The sequence below is a fragment of the Abramis brama genome, assembly GCF_963993115.1.
Source record: "Abramis brama genome assembly, chromosome: 3".
Taxonomy (NCBI): domain Eukaryota; kingdom Metazoa; phylum Chordata; class Actinopteri; order Cypriniformes; family Leuciscidae; genus Abramis; species Abramis brama.
In genome coordinates, this window is record NC_139965.1 from 6,126,135 (window position 1) to 6,143,531 (window position 17,397).

The following is a 17,397-nucleotide window of genomic DNA, read 5'->3' on the forward strand; positions in this document are numbered from 1 at the left end:
TAAAAATACCAATCCCAAACTTCTGAATATTTTATTTTATTATAGAGTTTAAATCTTGATATTCACTGTGCAGTATTCTGATATTCAGTTAGTTTATGCATAATCATATGACTGAATTCTCAATTATATTATGTTTTAATCTTGAACAGATTGTTATTTATTGTGTTTTATAGTTGTAAGCGTGATTGGACTCACCATGTACAGTGATGTTTCGAGGATGGCGTTTCTCTCCAGATTCAGACTCACACCAGTACACTCCAGTGTCAGATGTGCTGAGAGAGTCCATTACACATCCAGATCCTGTTTGTTTTGCACAAGTGTGTGTGTCTTTGTCTGTGTATCTTCTCACTGTCCATCCAGCAGAGTTACTCTGATCCTCACAGCTCAGAGAGAGAGAGTCCGATGAGAAGTGTTGACTTCTGCTGGGATTGAGGACCAGAGACACTGAAGCAGAAACTCCTGAAAAGAGGAAAATCTCCATCAAAACTGACAGCACAGAGACTGCAGTGAAACACAGATCCGGATGAGCACAAGCATAAACCCTCACCAGTGATCCACAGTGTGTGTGAGCTGCTGTTGTGTGTGTAATAGGCTGGTCGTCCTCTCTCTGCTCTGCACGTATAAACTCCTGTGTGCTGTAGAGCAGCAGGACTGAGAGTGTAAGATCCTCCAGCTCCTCTGCTGCTGTCTGACAGATGATCATGATCTCTGAACCAGCTGAACGTCCAGCCTTTAGAGGAGCCTGAAACCTCACAGGTCAGAGTCACTGATTCTCCTTCAGTCAGCCACGGCTGTGGAGACACTCGCACTGATGCCTGAGCTTCAGCTGAACAAAACATCACGAGTTACAGAGCCGTAGAGAAACTGATGGAGAAGCTGATCACAGCAAACACACACTCACCTGAGACAGTCAGTGTAACAGCATCACTGCGCTGAGAGCTTTGAGTGTGTATCTGTCCTGTACAGCTGTATTTACCGCGGTGAGAGAGATCAACACTGCTGATGTTCAACTCTTGTGTTGAGGTTCGGCTGACAGTGTTTTTATATTGGTTGTTGGTTCCCTCTATTTCCCATCTGTATGTCCACTCAGTGTCTCCTGCCCACTTTAAATCACATCTGAGAGTGACTGTTTCTCCTCTAAACACTCGTTCATCAGGTCGTACCGTCAGCACAGCTTTAGGACTCACTGTACAAACACAGATTATTGCATTTATAGTTTCAGAAGTTGTGTAGTTATTGTCTCTGATCTGTATTTGTTGCATCACACACTCCAGTCTCTCTCACCTGTAACATTTAACCACAGTGCATCACTGTATTGTGTGTAATAGACTGGTTTCCCTCTTCCAGCTCTACACCAGTACTGGCCTCCATCAGACACTGAATCAATCTTCAGGCTGTAGGAGTTTGTTTCTGTCTTCTCTGTCTCAGGGTTCAGTGTGTGTTTGTACCAGTAAGAGTCCCAGTTTCCAGTGGACGGATCCATGTGACAGGTCAAAGTCACTGTGTTTCCAGTCAGTGCAGCTCCTGCAGGATCTGATGTGAGTTCAGGCTTCGGCTTTAGATCTGCAGGAGAACAACAGATTCAGATCCTCAAGACTCAAATAAATGAGCATTTAAATGACTCAAATAATTGCTTCAGTCATCTTATTGGAACAGATGTGGCTGATACAGAAGTGCATAAGAAAAGAAGAATGATTTGCAATATATACGTATGACTGCTCTTGTTTTAAAGAAGACATTTGGAAGATTATTGTAGAAGTGAAAATTATGAAAGTGAAACAGAAAAAAAGTTAGAGAAGTTTTAGTTTATGAAAATGTATAATGCAAAAAAATATTTTAAATATATATTGTACAAAACATGTTTTACTTTAAAACTGCAAGAAAATCAAAGCCAAGTTGTGTTCCAGAATTTTAGGTTGATATCTCAAAAAATGAGCTTTCAGTGAGATTTAGTTTGGGCGCAGTACCAAACCTTTTCACTAGATGACAGCCAAGCTCTGTTAATGACCATATAAGGACGCCTCCATTTCCATATATGTTTAGAGTGATCTGAACCATATATTTCCATAATGTTCATACAATTTATGAAATAGACATCTATTGAGAGGTAGTATGAGCGGTTTAGCAGTATTTGATTTTAATTCAACGTCTAATAAACACATAAAAAACACATATCAAATCAAATCAAATCAAGTATATTTGTATTGCGCTTTTAACAATTTAGATTGTATCAAAGCAGCTTCACAGTATTAAATTAAAATAAAATAATACAACAAGGTTTGTTTCTAGTGGAATTTATTGATTGATAGAATAAAATTAAATATCCCCAAAATATCCCCAACTGAGCAAGCCAAAGGCAACAGTGGCAAGGAACCGAAAAAACTCCATCAAGTGACCTAATGGTGTCCTAAAACTCCATCAGGTGACCTAATGGAGAAAAAAGAAAAACCTTGGGAGAACCCAGGCTCAGTCGGGGGCCAGTTCTCCTCTGGCATTTATGAACTAGAGGCCAGATTGTAGTTTGAACTGTAAGATTAACAATATTATATGAATGCCTGGCCGAAAAGATGCGTCTTTAATCTAGTTTTAAACTGGGAGAGCGAGTCCGAGCAACGAACAGTATCAGGAAGGCTATTCCAGAGTTTTGGAGCCAAATGTGAAAATGCTCTCCCTCCTTTGGTGGATCTGGATATCCTAGGTATGACCAAAAGCCTTGAATTTATTGATCTTAAAGAGCGCGATGGATTATAGGGTGATAGAAGATCCATTAAATAGACTGGAGCTAAGCCGTTTAGGGCTTTATAAGTCAGTAGCAATAACTTATAATTAATACGGAACTTTATAGGTAGCCAATGTAGTGATGATAAAATAGGTGTTATATGATCATATTTACTTGATCTAGTAAGAACTCTAGCAGCTGCATTTTGGACTAACTGTAGCTTGTTTATTGAGGATGCAGGACAACCGGCTAATAAAGCATTACAGTAATCTAGTCTCGAGGTCATGAATGCATGAACTAACTTTTCTGCATCAGAAACTGATAGCATATTACGTAGCTTAGCAATGTTTCTAAGGTGGAAAAAGGCTGTTTTTGTAACATATGAAATATGATTTTCAAAAGACAGGTTACAATCGAGTATAACACCCAGGTCTTTTACTGTAGAGGATAAAGTAACAGGACATCCTACGATGTCAAAGTTGTATTGTGAGAGGTTTTGTGGCGGTTTTTTGAACCGATAAGTATTACCTCTGTCTTGTCTGGATTTAATAAAAGAAAATTACGCATCATCCAATCTTTTATATCTTTAACACACTCTGTCAATTTGGATAATTTAGCGTTTTCATCCGGCCGTGATGAAATATATATTTGAGTGTCATCAGCATAACAATGGAAACTAATTCCATGTTTCCTTATAATATTTCCAAGTGGCAGCATATATATTGAGAATAACAGAGGGCCTAACACTGATCCCTGCGGCACTCCATAGTTTACTGGAGTTATGATCGATTTTTCTCCATTTAAATAGACAAAATGGTAGCGGTCAGATAAGTATGATCTAAACCAGCTTAATGCTTATCCTTGAACACCAGTATAATTTTGTAGTCGATCTAAGAGTATTGTGTGATCTATAGTATCGAACGCAGCACTTAGATCCAGTAAAACTAGTATTGAGATACAGCCTTGGTCAGAAGCTAAAAGTAAATCATTTGTGATTTTAACGAGCGCAGTTTCAGTGCTATGATGCGGCCTGAATCCTGACTGAAACTTTTCATATATCATTTTCTTGCAAGAAAGAGCCCAGTTGAGTGGACACAACTTTTTCTAGTATTTTAGACATAAATGGAAGATTTGAAATGGGTCTATAATTTGCTAGATTATTATGATCTAATTGTGGTTTCTTAATGTGAGGTTTTATAACTGCCAGTTTAAATGTTCTTGGAACATAACCTAAAGATAAAGACGAGTTAATAATATTGAGGAGAGGCTCTTCCACTACAGGTAACACTTCCTTCAGTAGTTTAGTTGATAGGATATAATAAACATGTTGTTGTTTTAGATGAAGTAATACGTTTTTTTAACTCTTTTTGTTCTATAGTTGTAAAGCACTGTAATTGTTCTTGCGGGGGGAAAATTGAGGCTGAATTATAAGGCGCGATTGAGGTTTGAACGTTTATAATTGTGGTTCTGATGTTTTCTATTTTCTCAGTGAAGAACTTCATGAAATCATTACTACTAAACTGTAACGGGATATTTTGTTCGGGTGACGTCTGTATATTTGTTAGTCTAGCCACGGTGTTAAATAAAAACCTAGGATTGTTTTGGTTATTTTCTATTAGTTTGCGGAGGTGCTCAGCCCTGGCCGCTTTTAGGGCCTTTTTATAACGTGACATACTGTCTTTCCACGCGATTCTAAAGACCTCTAAATTAGTTTGTTTCCATTTACGCTCTAAATTACGGGTTTCTCTCTTTAGAACATGCGTAGTATTATTGTACCATGGTGCTTTAATTTTCTCTCTGACCTTTTTTAATCTAATGGGTGCAACAACATCCAATGTTCTAGAGAGAATGGTGCTCATAGTGCTAGTTAATTCCTCTAGTTCATCTGTTTGTTTGGGTTCACTGAGCAGCTGAGACAGATTAGATAAGCAATTTGAGAAATTCTCTATGGTGGATGGAAGGATTGTTCTGCCTGGTCGATAACGCGGCGCAGCATGACATATTACAGCAGTATGTAATATGCAAGTTACCAAGTAATGGTCAGTGACATCATCACTTTGTGGAATGATATCTATATCGGTTGGATCGGTTCCATATGATATAATTAAATCGAGTGTGTGATTAAGACGATGAGTTGGTCCGGTGACGTTTTGCTTGACCCCAAAGGAGTTTAATAAATCTATAAACGCAGCCCCTAACGCATCATTTGAATTATCTACGTGTATGTTAAAATCTCCAACAATTAATGCTTTATCTAAATTGACTAATAGATCTGAGAGAAAATCTGCAAACTCTTTTAGGAAATTAGCATAAGGCCCAGGCGGTCTATATACGGTAGCCAAGGCTAGAGATAATATGGATTTTTTTCTAACATCTAAGAGCGTAACATTTACATTTATGCATTTGGCAGACGCTTTTATCCAAAGCGACTTACATTGTATTCAAGGTACACATTTTACATTTTGTCAGTTCTTGCTTTCCCTGGGAATCGAACCCATGACCTTGGCGTTGCTAGCGCCAACGCTCTACTGTTTGAGCTACAGGAAAGCCCGATAGATCCGCTTGTACTTGTACATTTAGTACAAGTACTTCAAACGAAATAAACTTATAACCCGTTTTCTGAGTAACATTGAGAATATCTCTATAGATTGTTGCAGCACCGCCGCCACGACCAATCAGACGGGGTTCGTGCTTATAGGAGTATCCAGATGGGGTAGACTCATTTAGACCGAAATAATCATTTGGTTTAAGCCAGGTTTCAGTAAAGTACATCGAAGCTATTATCTGTGACTATTTCATTTACAATTACTGCCTTAGGTGTGAGTGATCTAATGTTTAGAAGACCTAGCTTTAAAAAAAAAAATTGTTTACTAATAGCAACATTTTCTGTTTTAATAAGAATTAGATTTTTTCCTAGATCCTGCAGTAGAATTATTATTTGATCTCACTAAACGAGGAATAGACACAGTTTCTATGCAATGTTCTACACTAGTATTTATATCATTTAAATTGGTGCAGGAGAGACTATGATTTGGACTATTGGTTACTAGTCATTTAATGGTATTTAACATTTTGGAGATGTTATCCGATAGAAGATCCACATTTCGAATCTGCTTGGGTGTAAGCCATCGGCACGGAAAAGCCTAGGACGCTCCCAAAACAGATTCCAATTATTTACAAAGAGCAGTTTCTGACATTAACCATTCATTTAGTGCGAATAGTCTACTAAACTTTTCATGTCCTAGTCGGTACGTGGGAAGCAGGGCCGGTTCTAGACATTAGGAGGCCCTAGGCAAAATTCATGTTGGAGGCCCCCCACCCCCAATAAAAAAACACTTGAAACAAATATGATTCCTAACCTTTTTATTTATACAACATTTAATTTTAAAAGCAGTATATTTTTACTTACACAGTACATAAGTTTGGACACATTACTATTTTTAATGTTTTTGAAAGAAGTCTCTTATGCTCATCAAGCCTGGATTTATTTGATCAAAAATACAGAAAAATAATATAGTGAAATATTATTAAAATTTTAAATAATGGTTTTCTATTTTACTATACTTTATATTTCTGTGATGCAAAGCTGAATTTAGTGTCACGTGATCCTTCAGAAAACTTTATAATATTCTGATTTATTATCAAATGTTAGAAATGGTGCTTAATATTTATTTTATAACCTGTGATACTTTTTTTCAGGATTTTTGATTATTAAAAAGTTGTTTTAAAAAAAGTCTTCACTATCACTTTTTATATATTTAACACATCCTTCTGAATATTCCTGTTTTTTTCTGTAGTTTTGATCAAATAAATGCAGGCTTGTAGAGCATAATAATAAACTTCTTTCAAAAACATTAAAAATAGTAATGGGTCCAGACTTTTACCGGTACTGTATGTACATATTAATCAAACTTTATCTAAGGTAATCTCTTTTTTGTTTAATGAAGATGTTATTGTTGTTGTTGTTATTTTGCTGTTTTATTCAATTTATTTACAGTTCCAGAATCCCACTTCAGTAGATAAGTGCTGAAGGGGGTGGATTGGAATCCACTGCTGCTTCAATGTATTTGTAAGAATTGATTATAATCAAGGAATTAATCAATTTTTTTTTTTCCTTCTAAATATCACATGAGTTGGATGACTTCTCTGGAGATTTTACTTTGTTATAGAAGTTACCAGTGTGATTACTGAAATGTTATTTTCATGCATTCTTTAATGTCAGTATTTGATATTTGAATGTAGTAACATTGCTTGCCTATTTACTATTTACATTACTTGTCCATTGCTTCCAGAAATTAAATAGGGACTGGTTTTGTGTTTGAGAAAGGTCTTCAACATGTTAAAACACATAGGGGTCATTGAAGTCTATAGTTTAAGGGACCATTTGTCAGTTAAATCCTATAGTTTCCATTTAGACTAAAGTGTCCTATCCTGAGAGAAAGAACTTGTTATCTTGATGTTTTGAGACGAAACTCCTGTTTATAGTTAAAGCCTGGCCAAATCCAACCTTGGAAAAGATGTGTGTCGGTGTGTGTGTTAGTCTTCTTGCTTACAGGTTAAGGAACCACTGGCATTATTGGAGATTGACTGAGTTGTTGTTCGAGACATGCTGGCACCCAGCAACCCAAATCTGCGACCTGGAAGGTCACGACGTGCCTAACTTTTGGGTCCGAGTGTCAGCGGCATAATCTATGGAGATATGCTTCAGTCTATCTGTATATGTGTGGAAAATTACTATGTTTATCAATTTCTTGGCCAATGAGAATCATTCAGCCTGTAAGTAATGACGTAGCTTAGACCTTGGAAATGGTATAACTGCTGTGATCTTTGTAACTGTAAAGGCCTACGAACTCCTGTGTGAGTCTTGAAGGTGACTTCTGCTGATGAAACTGCAAACTATCTTCAGTAAAACTTTTCTTCAATTTTTTATAATTCTGACTCCGGGTCTTCTTTTCAAACATCTGGTCCATGGGTCCTAAACTGTTAACCCCTAACAGTAATGGTGGAGGATGCGGCGGGCAATTATTCTTGGTGACACCCCTGGCAAATCAGCAAACAAGGTAGAAAGATTTTATTTTTTGGTAGTACTGTCTGTATGGAAGAGATCGTGAAGGGGGACGGAAGAGCTTCACTCCGATGAGGAGGGTGAAGATTAATTATACTAAGTTAAAAGTATAAGAAGTCGCTGATAGCATTGTTTAAAGTTTAAAGTTAACAAAAGCAGACAGCGCAAGCGAAGCGTGCTCTGTGGGGGCCCCGATGGGCATTGTTGGTGGCAACACCCCAGCAGAGTACGTCCCTGGACTGAAGGTCCTGGACCGCAAACCTACTCCATCTCTTCCATCTCAGATAGGGGATCCCCGAATTTAGTGAATCAGGCAGTTAGGGATACTAACAAAAATAGGGTTGTTTGCCAGGGATGCATCAGGAATGATCCCGAGAGAAAAATAAAAAAGTTATGACCCAAATTGGCGTGGACCAGTATATGTAACTGTCATGTTGGAGTATACTTTGCAGTTTCATCACGCAGAAGCCAAGCTGCGTTGTTCAAAGATCGCCGCCTCCATTTCTGCAATAACTTCAGGTGAGTTTGAACTGTTATTAAGATATGGCAGACAAATTGAGTAACTTGATCAATAACCTGAACAGTCCTGAAACAAATAGTGAGACAGAAGAGAGCAAATGCTGTAAGCAGCTGTGTTCTGAAGCTCTGACTTCAAATAAATGTGGAGAAATTATTATGTTAATGGGTATTCAGGGTTTTGATTCTGTTCGGAAATTTAAACAACAACTTGACTGGCTAAACAAAGAAAGAAACTGAAAATTTTAAATTTTTAGCCTCGTATTGCTTACGATGATTACAATAAGCAAGTAAATGTAATTATGGGTCGGGGATCATTTCCTTGGACAAATGTGATTCAAGTTAAACAGAAACATTGTGAAAACCCCTTAGAATATGTTGAGTGATTTTCTGTGCAGCTTATGAAAATTAATGTGCTGCCAATGATAATGATGAAATTATGATTTGGCTATTGTGATTGAATCTGTCAAAAGAATACAGAGAACTGCTTATCAGTGGCTGTGTTTACATTCCTGATTGGGACACACTGCTTCAAGGGTGTGCAGTAAGTTGGAGCCGTTTGCAAGCTCAATGATCAAACTATAGGCAAGGTGTGTGCTGCTGTTGTTGAGGCTGACACATGAACCCACCAGATGACAGAGAGTGTTTTAATTATGGTCAGCAGGGCAATTTTGCCGTAATTGTAAATGGCCACTCAGAAGGTGAAAAAAAAATGTGAAAGTAACAGAAATTTCTAGTATTAATGTGGGTTTGAAAGTATATCCGTGTTTAAATGACGATATCAAAGTTTTTGTCTGAGAAAGAATAAGAGATAAAACTAAAATAAGGTCAAAATATTGAATTCTTAAGGGAATCCTTTTGAAGGAAAGATCTATATTTTTTTTATAAGTGAATTGATGAATACAGGTTGATGTAAAATTACTGATAATGACTAAAAATATGAGTTGCAAAATACATAAAAGTAACTAAAGGAATGACTGTGTGTTAATGGAACACTTTAAAAAGGGTTTAGATGATAATTGAGAACTTGACAACTAAAATTGAGATGAAATGTGATCAAATAAGTAGAAGCAGTATTACTGGATGAACAGTTGCTAAATGTAAAATGTGTAGAAAGGCATCTGATTAAACAAACAGATTGTTAGTGTTTTGAACGTGGAGGAATAGTGTTGACCATGAAAGAACTAAGAGCTGATGTTTTGCTTTCCAAAGATAAGCTTGTGATTGGCTGAAACAGTTTGCTTATCTGAATCTGGTGTGTGCTGTGGCTGAGACGTCCAGTGCGACACAGACACGATCTGAGTGAAATTTGTAATGTCTAAATTCCCTGATGTGGGCAAAAGACAAATATAAAATATGGTTGTTTGAAAATACATGTAAATTCTGGCAAAGATGCCTTCCTGCTGGGCTAGAGTTAAAAGATGGTAGATAAAGTTTGATTTTAGAAGTAATGAGAGTGCAGTGTACCAGTCCTGAATGCCTCAGAGTCTCTCTCTCATTCAATGTCAGCTAAAAGCTGTTATCTGAGCCTGTGTCATAAGTGATAATAAGCTATTTATAGTGAAGCACAGTGTTTTAGTTGAAAAATCATAGACATGGAGATGTTAAAAGAAATCATGCTATAGGCCGTTCAGATTTCATACATTTAAAGGGAAATTTGTAAATGTTTTTAAAAGTAAAACTAAATGACTTTAAAAAAAGTCTTAAACGATAGAAGTGATGTTTTTGACTAGTTTAATTCAGGCCCAGTAACTTCTTTGTCTCATTTTAGCCTCCACCATGAAACAGGGCTGATGGCTCCGGCTACAGATGTAGATGTACACTGAATGGACGGTTGATCTAAATTCTCCGAGTATAAGCTCAGTATTGCGATTTTGCTGATCTGAAGATGTTTAATGGATTTTAGTGATTAAATACTGCTGTTATTAACCTGTCTCCCTGTGTTAACACTATTAGGCAGTCCAGAGTGCTCTGGTGACTCTTGAATGTGCCTTTCCTAAGCCCCAGAAAACAACTGAGTCTGTTGAAGAAAACTGATTTTGTGATGGGAAAGAGCGGTTACCAGTGTGCACGAAGTGACTACTCAAAGACGGGTAAGAACCTTTGGCCAGAGGTCAACCTAAGGCAGGGGGTCACGCCGACACTGGGCACCTCCAGAATGGAGATGTGTTATGTGAGATGGGTATGAGAGTGCAGCGGATGACTGTGGCCACCAGCATCAGCAGATCACTGAGAGGGGAGATGAGCTGTGAGGAGTTACGGCAGTCTGACCCAGAAATGTGAGTTCCTCTATACCCACTCACCAGAAACCGCATTCATTGTATGGCTTGCTTTTCATTATGACACGTGTCTGCAACAATGCCAGGGGACAACACCCTGATGAATATTATAGATAAAGAGCTGATGGGAATGGGCTTTCAAGAGCCAGCTGAGACCGTGAGGTGATTGTCATTATTTGTTGTGGAGACAGTAACAAAACTTAATTTATATCAGGAACATGATGCTGGTTGCCTTATGGGCAAGGGAAAATATTATAGTAGTTGATATTGAAATAATATGTCTGTAAGATAGTTTTAACTCCTGAAGGTCGTTAGACATGGTGGTGGCTAAAGATGAAGACAGCTTGTGATGAGTCAAGAGAAATTTCTGGATAACAAAGGTTAGGTGAATTGAGTATTTAAACTAAAGATAACCTTAGAAATGCTCATAGCATAATGTATTTTAGATTGTTGTAATGGTACTAATTTGAGTAAAACATTTGTTTTTTAAAATTTGTGAACTATTAAGGGTTCTAGACTATGATTTATTTAGTTACAGTGAAAAGATTTTTTTTTTTTTTTTGTGTATAGTGAGAGAGACTGCATGAGTGGAGGAAGGGATGGTACTCTGTCTGTCTTTCTGTTATCGGCCTGCTAAAGCAAGCTGAAGCAAAATAATGATAATGAACCAAAACATTCAATCAAATGAATAATGAACAGACATGCTTTGAAACTGATTAAGATACTATGTAAAATTAGGTAAAATCGAAAGAAAAATGTGAAGTAAATATTTTTAGAGTTAATATAAAAAAAGTGAACATTGAAAATGAGCATTTAACATATGTGTCTTGTATGAGTGTGTGTGATGGTGACTGCACTTCATGTCTTGTATGTGTTAGTTTGTGGTACTTTTATTTCCCAATTTTGTGGAGATTGTGTCATTAACCTCTGGAATGAGTGTTTAATCATTACAGATGGGTTAAGTGAAACGACAAACTTTAAAGAAGCTGATAATTCTAAATCAATTTGATGAAAAGACGACACAGAACATGGGACAAGCTTTAATTGGATTGGTTTTTCCAGCTCTGTCTACTACTGGTAATTATGACTACTTTTGTCATTTATGATGTTGATCTGAATTACTCTCTGGATTAGTATTTATGTAAATTGGAATTGTGAAGTTGAAGATTGCCATCCATTATGGGGTAAAACTCTTGTCTAAATTCAACTGAGGGTCTAAATGTAAATAAGACACCTAGATGGGATCATAATGGTAAATGTAAAAATAATAAACTTGGATGACTTAGATGGCAGAGAGACAAAGTGACACATTGGCAAAGTCACTATCCAAATTATCCAGAGAGGGCTCCCTCATTTTTATGAAAGGCCGGTGGGCGAACAAAGGAGGAGTGGATATAACTTCTAAAAAGTTTTATTTCTCAATCCATTAAATGGATGCATGACATTAGATGTCTAAGAAAACTACAATTTAGGTAATAAAGGTTAAAAAAGAAAGCAGCTATATGGCTGTCTTAAGGGTTGAGATTCGAGTAACATAATATTTTGGTTTGTGGAAAACAGTAAAGATAAGTGAGACTGAGACAATACTGATAATATTTTTTGGGGATTTTCAGACTAACCATTTGATAGAGGAATACTGTGAGAAGTAGTTATAATGGAAAATAAAGTTAAAAATAATGTTATGAAAACAAGGTTATTGAAGAATTAATAAAATACCATTATTTCCCTAAAGAGGGAACTTTAAGTGTCACTAGGCTATCAGTGAAAAACAAAAAGGGTTGTTGACGTGTGTGTGGGGATTGTAAGAAAACAATGTAAATATAGTAGGAAAAATGTATGTTATGAAAATAAAATTTCTGATAGAATTTATGGAACTATTTATGAACACCTGTTAAGTCAAATTAAGTTGAAATGATATGAAAAGTGAGTTTCTGATAAAAAAAATAAAAATAAGGCATTGAGTATGATTAACAGGGATTGACGCGTTATAAAGATGAGGAATGAACAAAGGTTTTATTAAGTAGAATGGGGAACAATTCTATATTTTAGTGGTAAAATAATGATTGAAATGATTATGTGAATTTGTTTTATTTTATTTCTCTTTTTGAAAAAAAAAAAGTACAAGATGTTACATGCTGTGACTGTAAACTGAAGGATGAATTCAGTAGAAACTTAAAGTACTTAGATGGATTATTATGGGTCTTAATTATTATTTATTATTATTAGGTTTTTATTTTGTTGTTTATTTTCAGTTTGACAACCATTGTGTTTTGAACCTAAAGGGTCTATAATGGGGGTAGTGAAAATAATGGATTAACTATCTTTCTTTATTATAAAAGGAATTGGAAATTATAGTTTTATGAACATATCCTGGTATTTATGATTATAGACCATGTCTGTATTTAGGATCTGAGTAGTGACTGTGGGTCTAGCCCATGCTAGGAATACAGCAACAGTGCTTGCTTATTTAGCCCGGCTTCCAGAGAATAAATATGTACTTGTCTTGTATCAGTTAGTGGATGATAATACCAAATTCGCCAAAATGAATAACAGCTATGTAAGACATGTAAAGACAGCTATGTCCAAAGGTTCTGGAGAACAATTATATATATGTGCTATGTGGGATATTATGTAAATATTAAGTCCTTGAAGTAAAAATATATTGTCTGTTTTATAAAAAAAAAAAAAAAATTGACCCTGATAGAGGAGCATGGGTCAGAAACCAAACCTTTTGAAGCAGCCTTTATGGAAAGACCAGATGTGGTGTTTAGGACCCCACATAGGTCTAAAACAGGGGACTGAAGGGGGTGGATTGGAATCCACTGCTGCTTCAATGTATTTGTAAGAACTGATTATAATCAAGGTATTAATCAATATTTTTTTTTCCTTCTAAATATCACATGAGTTGGATGACTTCTCTGGAGATTTTACTTTGTTATAGAAGTTACCAGTGTGATTACTGAAATGTTATTTTCATGCATTCTTTAATGTCAGTATTTGATATTTGAATGTAGTAACATTGCTTGCCTATTTACTATTTACATTACTTGTCCATTGCTTCCAGAAATGAAATAGGGACTGGTTTTGTGTTTGAGAAAGGTCTTCAACATGTTAAAACACATAGGGGTCATTGAAGTCTATAGTTTAAGGGACCATTTGCCAGTTAAATCCTATAGTTTCCATTTAGACTAAAGTGTCCTATCCTGAGAGAAAGAACTTGTTATCTTGATGTTTTGAGACGAGACTCCTGTTTATAGTTAAAGCCTGGCCAAATCCAACCTTGGAAAAGATGTGTGTCGGTGTGTGTGTTAGTCGTCTTGCTTACAGGTTAAGGAACCACTGGCATTATTGGAGATTGACTGAGTTGTTGTTCGAGACATGCTGGCACCCAGCAACCCAAATCTGCGACCTGGAAGGTCACGACGTGCCTAACTTTTGGGTCCGAGTGTCAGCGGCATAATCTATGGAGATATGCTTCAGTCTATCTGTATATGTGTGGAAAATTACTATGTTTATCAATTTCTTGGCCAATGAGAATCATTCAGCCTGTAAGTAATGACGTAGCTTAGACCTTGGAAATGGTATAACTGCTGTGATCTTTGTAACTGTAAGGGGGGCGGCCTACGAACTCCTGTGTGAGTCTTGAAGCTGAACTTCTGCTGATGAAACTGCAAACTATCTTCAGTAAAACTTTTCTTCAATTTTTTATAATTCTGACTCCGGGTCTTCTTTTCAAACATCTGGTCCATGGGTCCTAAACTGTTAACCCCTAACAGTGCTTTATATTGAATTTGCATTGCTACCTTAAATATGCTATACACAAATCAAGTGGAAGAGAAAGACACGATCGCTACTGAGCAGAAAAAAATATATAAACTGATATTATTGGCGTAATGTCAGGGTATAATCTAATCAGCAGCAGAATTTAGAAGATAGACCCATAGATATGAGATCCTTTATTTGAAACATTTAAAAATGTTGTAGTGTGTTGGCTTTTTAACTTAGAATACAAACGTCTTGTCTTTTAATTTTGTAGCTTTTTTACTAGTCAGCTCCCGACGCGATGTTATTCATTGTAGGCACAAATTCAAAGCGTCGCGTCTGGGCACGTTAATGACCCTCGCGCTCTTTTAAACTCGTAATAAAGCGGTGAATGATTTTTCCAGAAATGACGCTGATCTACAGTACAAGTTTATATTTAGAATACATTGCAATCACTCCAAAATAGATGACGACAACTCACACACCTGCATTATGAGCTGTGCTTCTTTGTGTGCTTATTAGGCTTTTGCCTCGCAGCACCTGATGGATGCGTTCGTCGTTACACATACTTTCAGAAGCCGACACCCGCTTTGTAACGGACACATTAATTGGTTTAACTGCAGTAATGTAACAGTCTATGGTTAAGATAAACATCGTCACTATTTTTAGTTAATTAATAAATATTGAAATAAATTGTAGATAGGACATTTGTACATTTTTTTTTTTTTTTGTCCCTCTGTCTGGGCCCCATCCCGCCAATCGGGCCCTAGGCACGTGCCTAGTTTGCCTTTGCGTTAATCCGGCTCTGGTGGGAAGCGGTCCTGACACTATGATCGTTGTTTCAGGCGATGTGCTGCGTACCGTATCGATCAGATTCCTGAAGTCTTTCTTCAGAACCTCTGTCTGGCGCAGCCTATTGTCGTTCACTCCCGCATGCAGGACCACAGTTCCGACGCGCTCGTCCTCGTTCAGAATCTCGGGAACGCGAGCAGCAATTTCAGAAACACGAGCACCAGGAAAGCAGTGACTGTGCACCTTACTTTTACCTAATGTAGCGTGTACGTGCCGAACGATGGAATCGCCGATGATCACTGCATCGCGTTCGGTTTTGTGAAGAGGGGAGAAGCGGTTTTGTGTGGATAACTCGAAAACCGGGAGGGTCGGAGAGAGTTTTCTTGGTCTAGACCTGACTCGCGTCTTCCGCTGCGGAACCATCCAGGCTTCGTGGTGGCGTGTTGGAGCCGGAGTGAACGAGACCATGGCTGATCGCGACCTCGGCGCTCGGGACCGATGTTGAGTAACCCACGGAGTAGACGAGGTCGGAGTCAGCGGGTTAGTAACGTTAATCACTGATTTGTGTGCATCGGTGCGTGATGTTTCAAGAGCTAACCGCCGGTCTATCAGCTCGGCCTGTCTCACTAAAAGGTCGTGGATCTGTTTCTCAACAGCTTCCAGCTCAGACTGCAACGCGTGCAGCTCAAATGTATCTTCACCTGCACCAAGAGGTAGACTACTTACATCTGATAAATTCGCCATGTTTGTTTGTAAGTGAGTGTGGAGAAGACGCGTTCAGCCGTGATCCACGGACGTAACCTATAAGAGTATCCAGCGTTGGATCACTAAATAGGCTTGAGACGCGTCTGCTCAACAGTCCGCGTTGTAGGCTAACTATGAGGTTTGAGCAGTAGTGCTTCTCAGTGAGGAAAAGTAAAACATGTTCGTTGTAAGTGAGTTTAAAGGGAAAATCAAGAATTATAAATCAATCGATAGAGCTCCAAAGACAACAAACGCGTTCAGACGCGACGCATGCGCATTCGAATTCCGGGTGTGTACATACTGTATGTGCGTTACAGCTCGCGCCTCATCACAAATCAAGAAACCATCATTTGTTTCATTATATTTAAAACCTTTTCAGACCTTTTTTCCACATAAAATTTAATTGGTTTTATCTTTTGAACTGTTGGCATGAAAACGAGTTTCTAACAATCTTTCATTATTTTTCATGTTCATAGCTATTTCAAAATAAAGGCCTGAACATGCCTAATGCGTATTAAATATTCCAGTTGCAAATTGATAAATTACGGATCCTCTGTCATTTATTTTGAAAATCAGTCAGCAAGCTTTCAAATTATATAGCCTATAGTAATGTCAATATTACTTTGGGTTTTTACTAAAATATTATTGTTTAAAATATATAATGGCAAACGTCCCACCTGTGGGTCATGTGATCCTGCAGTCTCTCGATTGGTTGTGTGATCATGATCATGTAGAGAGAGTTTATGAGGACAATGATGTTGAACTCACCCTTCACAGAGAGAGAAACAACAGAGCTTGATGTTGATGAGTTTGGTCTTCCATATATCTGTCCTTTACACCAGTACTGACCCTGATCAGACTCAGTAGCTCCTCTGATAGTGACAGTGTCTCTGTTTACAGTGTAACGATCAGACGTCTGTAACATTACAATGTCTTTATACCACTCATATCTCTTGTCACTGTGATCAGACTTTATCACACACTTCAGATTGACTGTTTCTCCAGTGAATACACGACTGTCTGGTGTCACAGTCACTGTAGATGTGGGCAAATCTGAGAAGAAAGACACAAACATAAAGACTGAAACTGCTCTTTCAGGGAATAAAACTGATTGTTCAGAAGGAACAATCCTTGAGCAAAGCATTTGACCAATGGTTTCCAGAAGGATTTAGTTCATGGAGCCATTCTGTGACAGAAATACATTACACTGGTCTTGGTCATATGATGATAAATATACTTTTGAAAAACGGAAGATAAAGTTGGCAAACCACAGTTTGTTACACAGTTACAAAAAAAAAAAAAAAATGTAAATACATGTATTTCATGTTCTCACCACAGGTGAAGTGTCGAGTCTAATGACATTGAGAACATGAGATACATGTGTTTCTATTATTGGAGTTGTGGTGTGCCAACTTTGTGTTGAGCCTTTATGATAAATAAACTTTTACCATAACCATAACCAGCTAACAGGGAACGTTATCATAACTTTGGCTGACGTTAAGGATCTCTCAAAGTTATGA

The 17,397-nt window shown here is 37.4% G+C and overlaps 2 protein-coding genes across 2 annotated transcripts in view; both read right to left on the reverse strand.

Annotated features, from left to right (window-relative positions):
* Positions 1-17,397, reverse strand: part of LOC311079190 (uncharacterized protein) — a 220,949-nt gene that overhangs the window by 159,577 nt on the left and 43,975 nt on the right. The gene's annotated exons all lie outside the window — the stretch shown is intronic.
* The window catches only part of LOC311079167 (Fc receptor-like protein 2), a 248,771-nt gene that overhangs the window by 1,028 nt on the left and 230,346 nt on the right, over positions 1-17,397 (reverse strand). Inside the window, exons 4-6 of the mRNA XM_084108376.1 lie at positions 1,285-1,563; positions 902-1,186; positions 196-826 (exon numbers count right to left, since the gene is read on the reverse strand). Coding sequence (XP_083964502.1) covers positions 378-826; positions 902-1,186; positions 1,285-1,563 — 1,013 coding nt within the window. The 3' untranslated portion in view covers positions 196-377. The remainder of the gene's footprint in view (positions 1-195; positions 827-901; positions 1,187-1,284; positions 1,564-17,397) is intronic.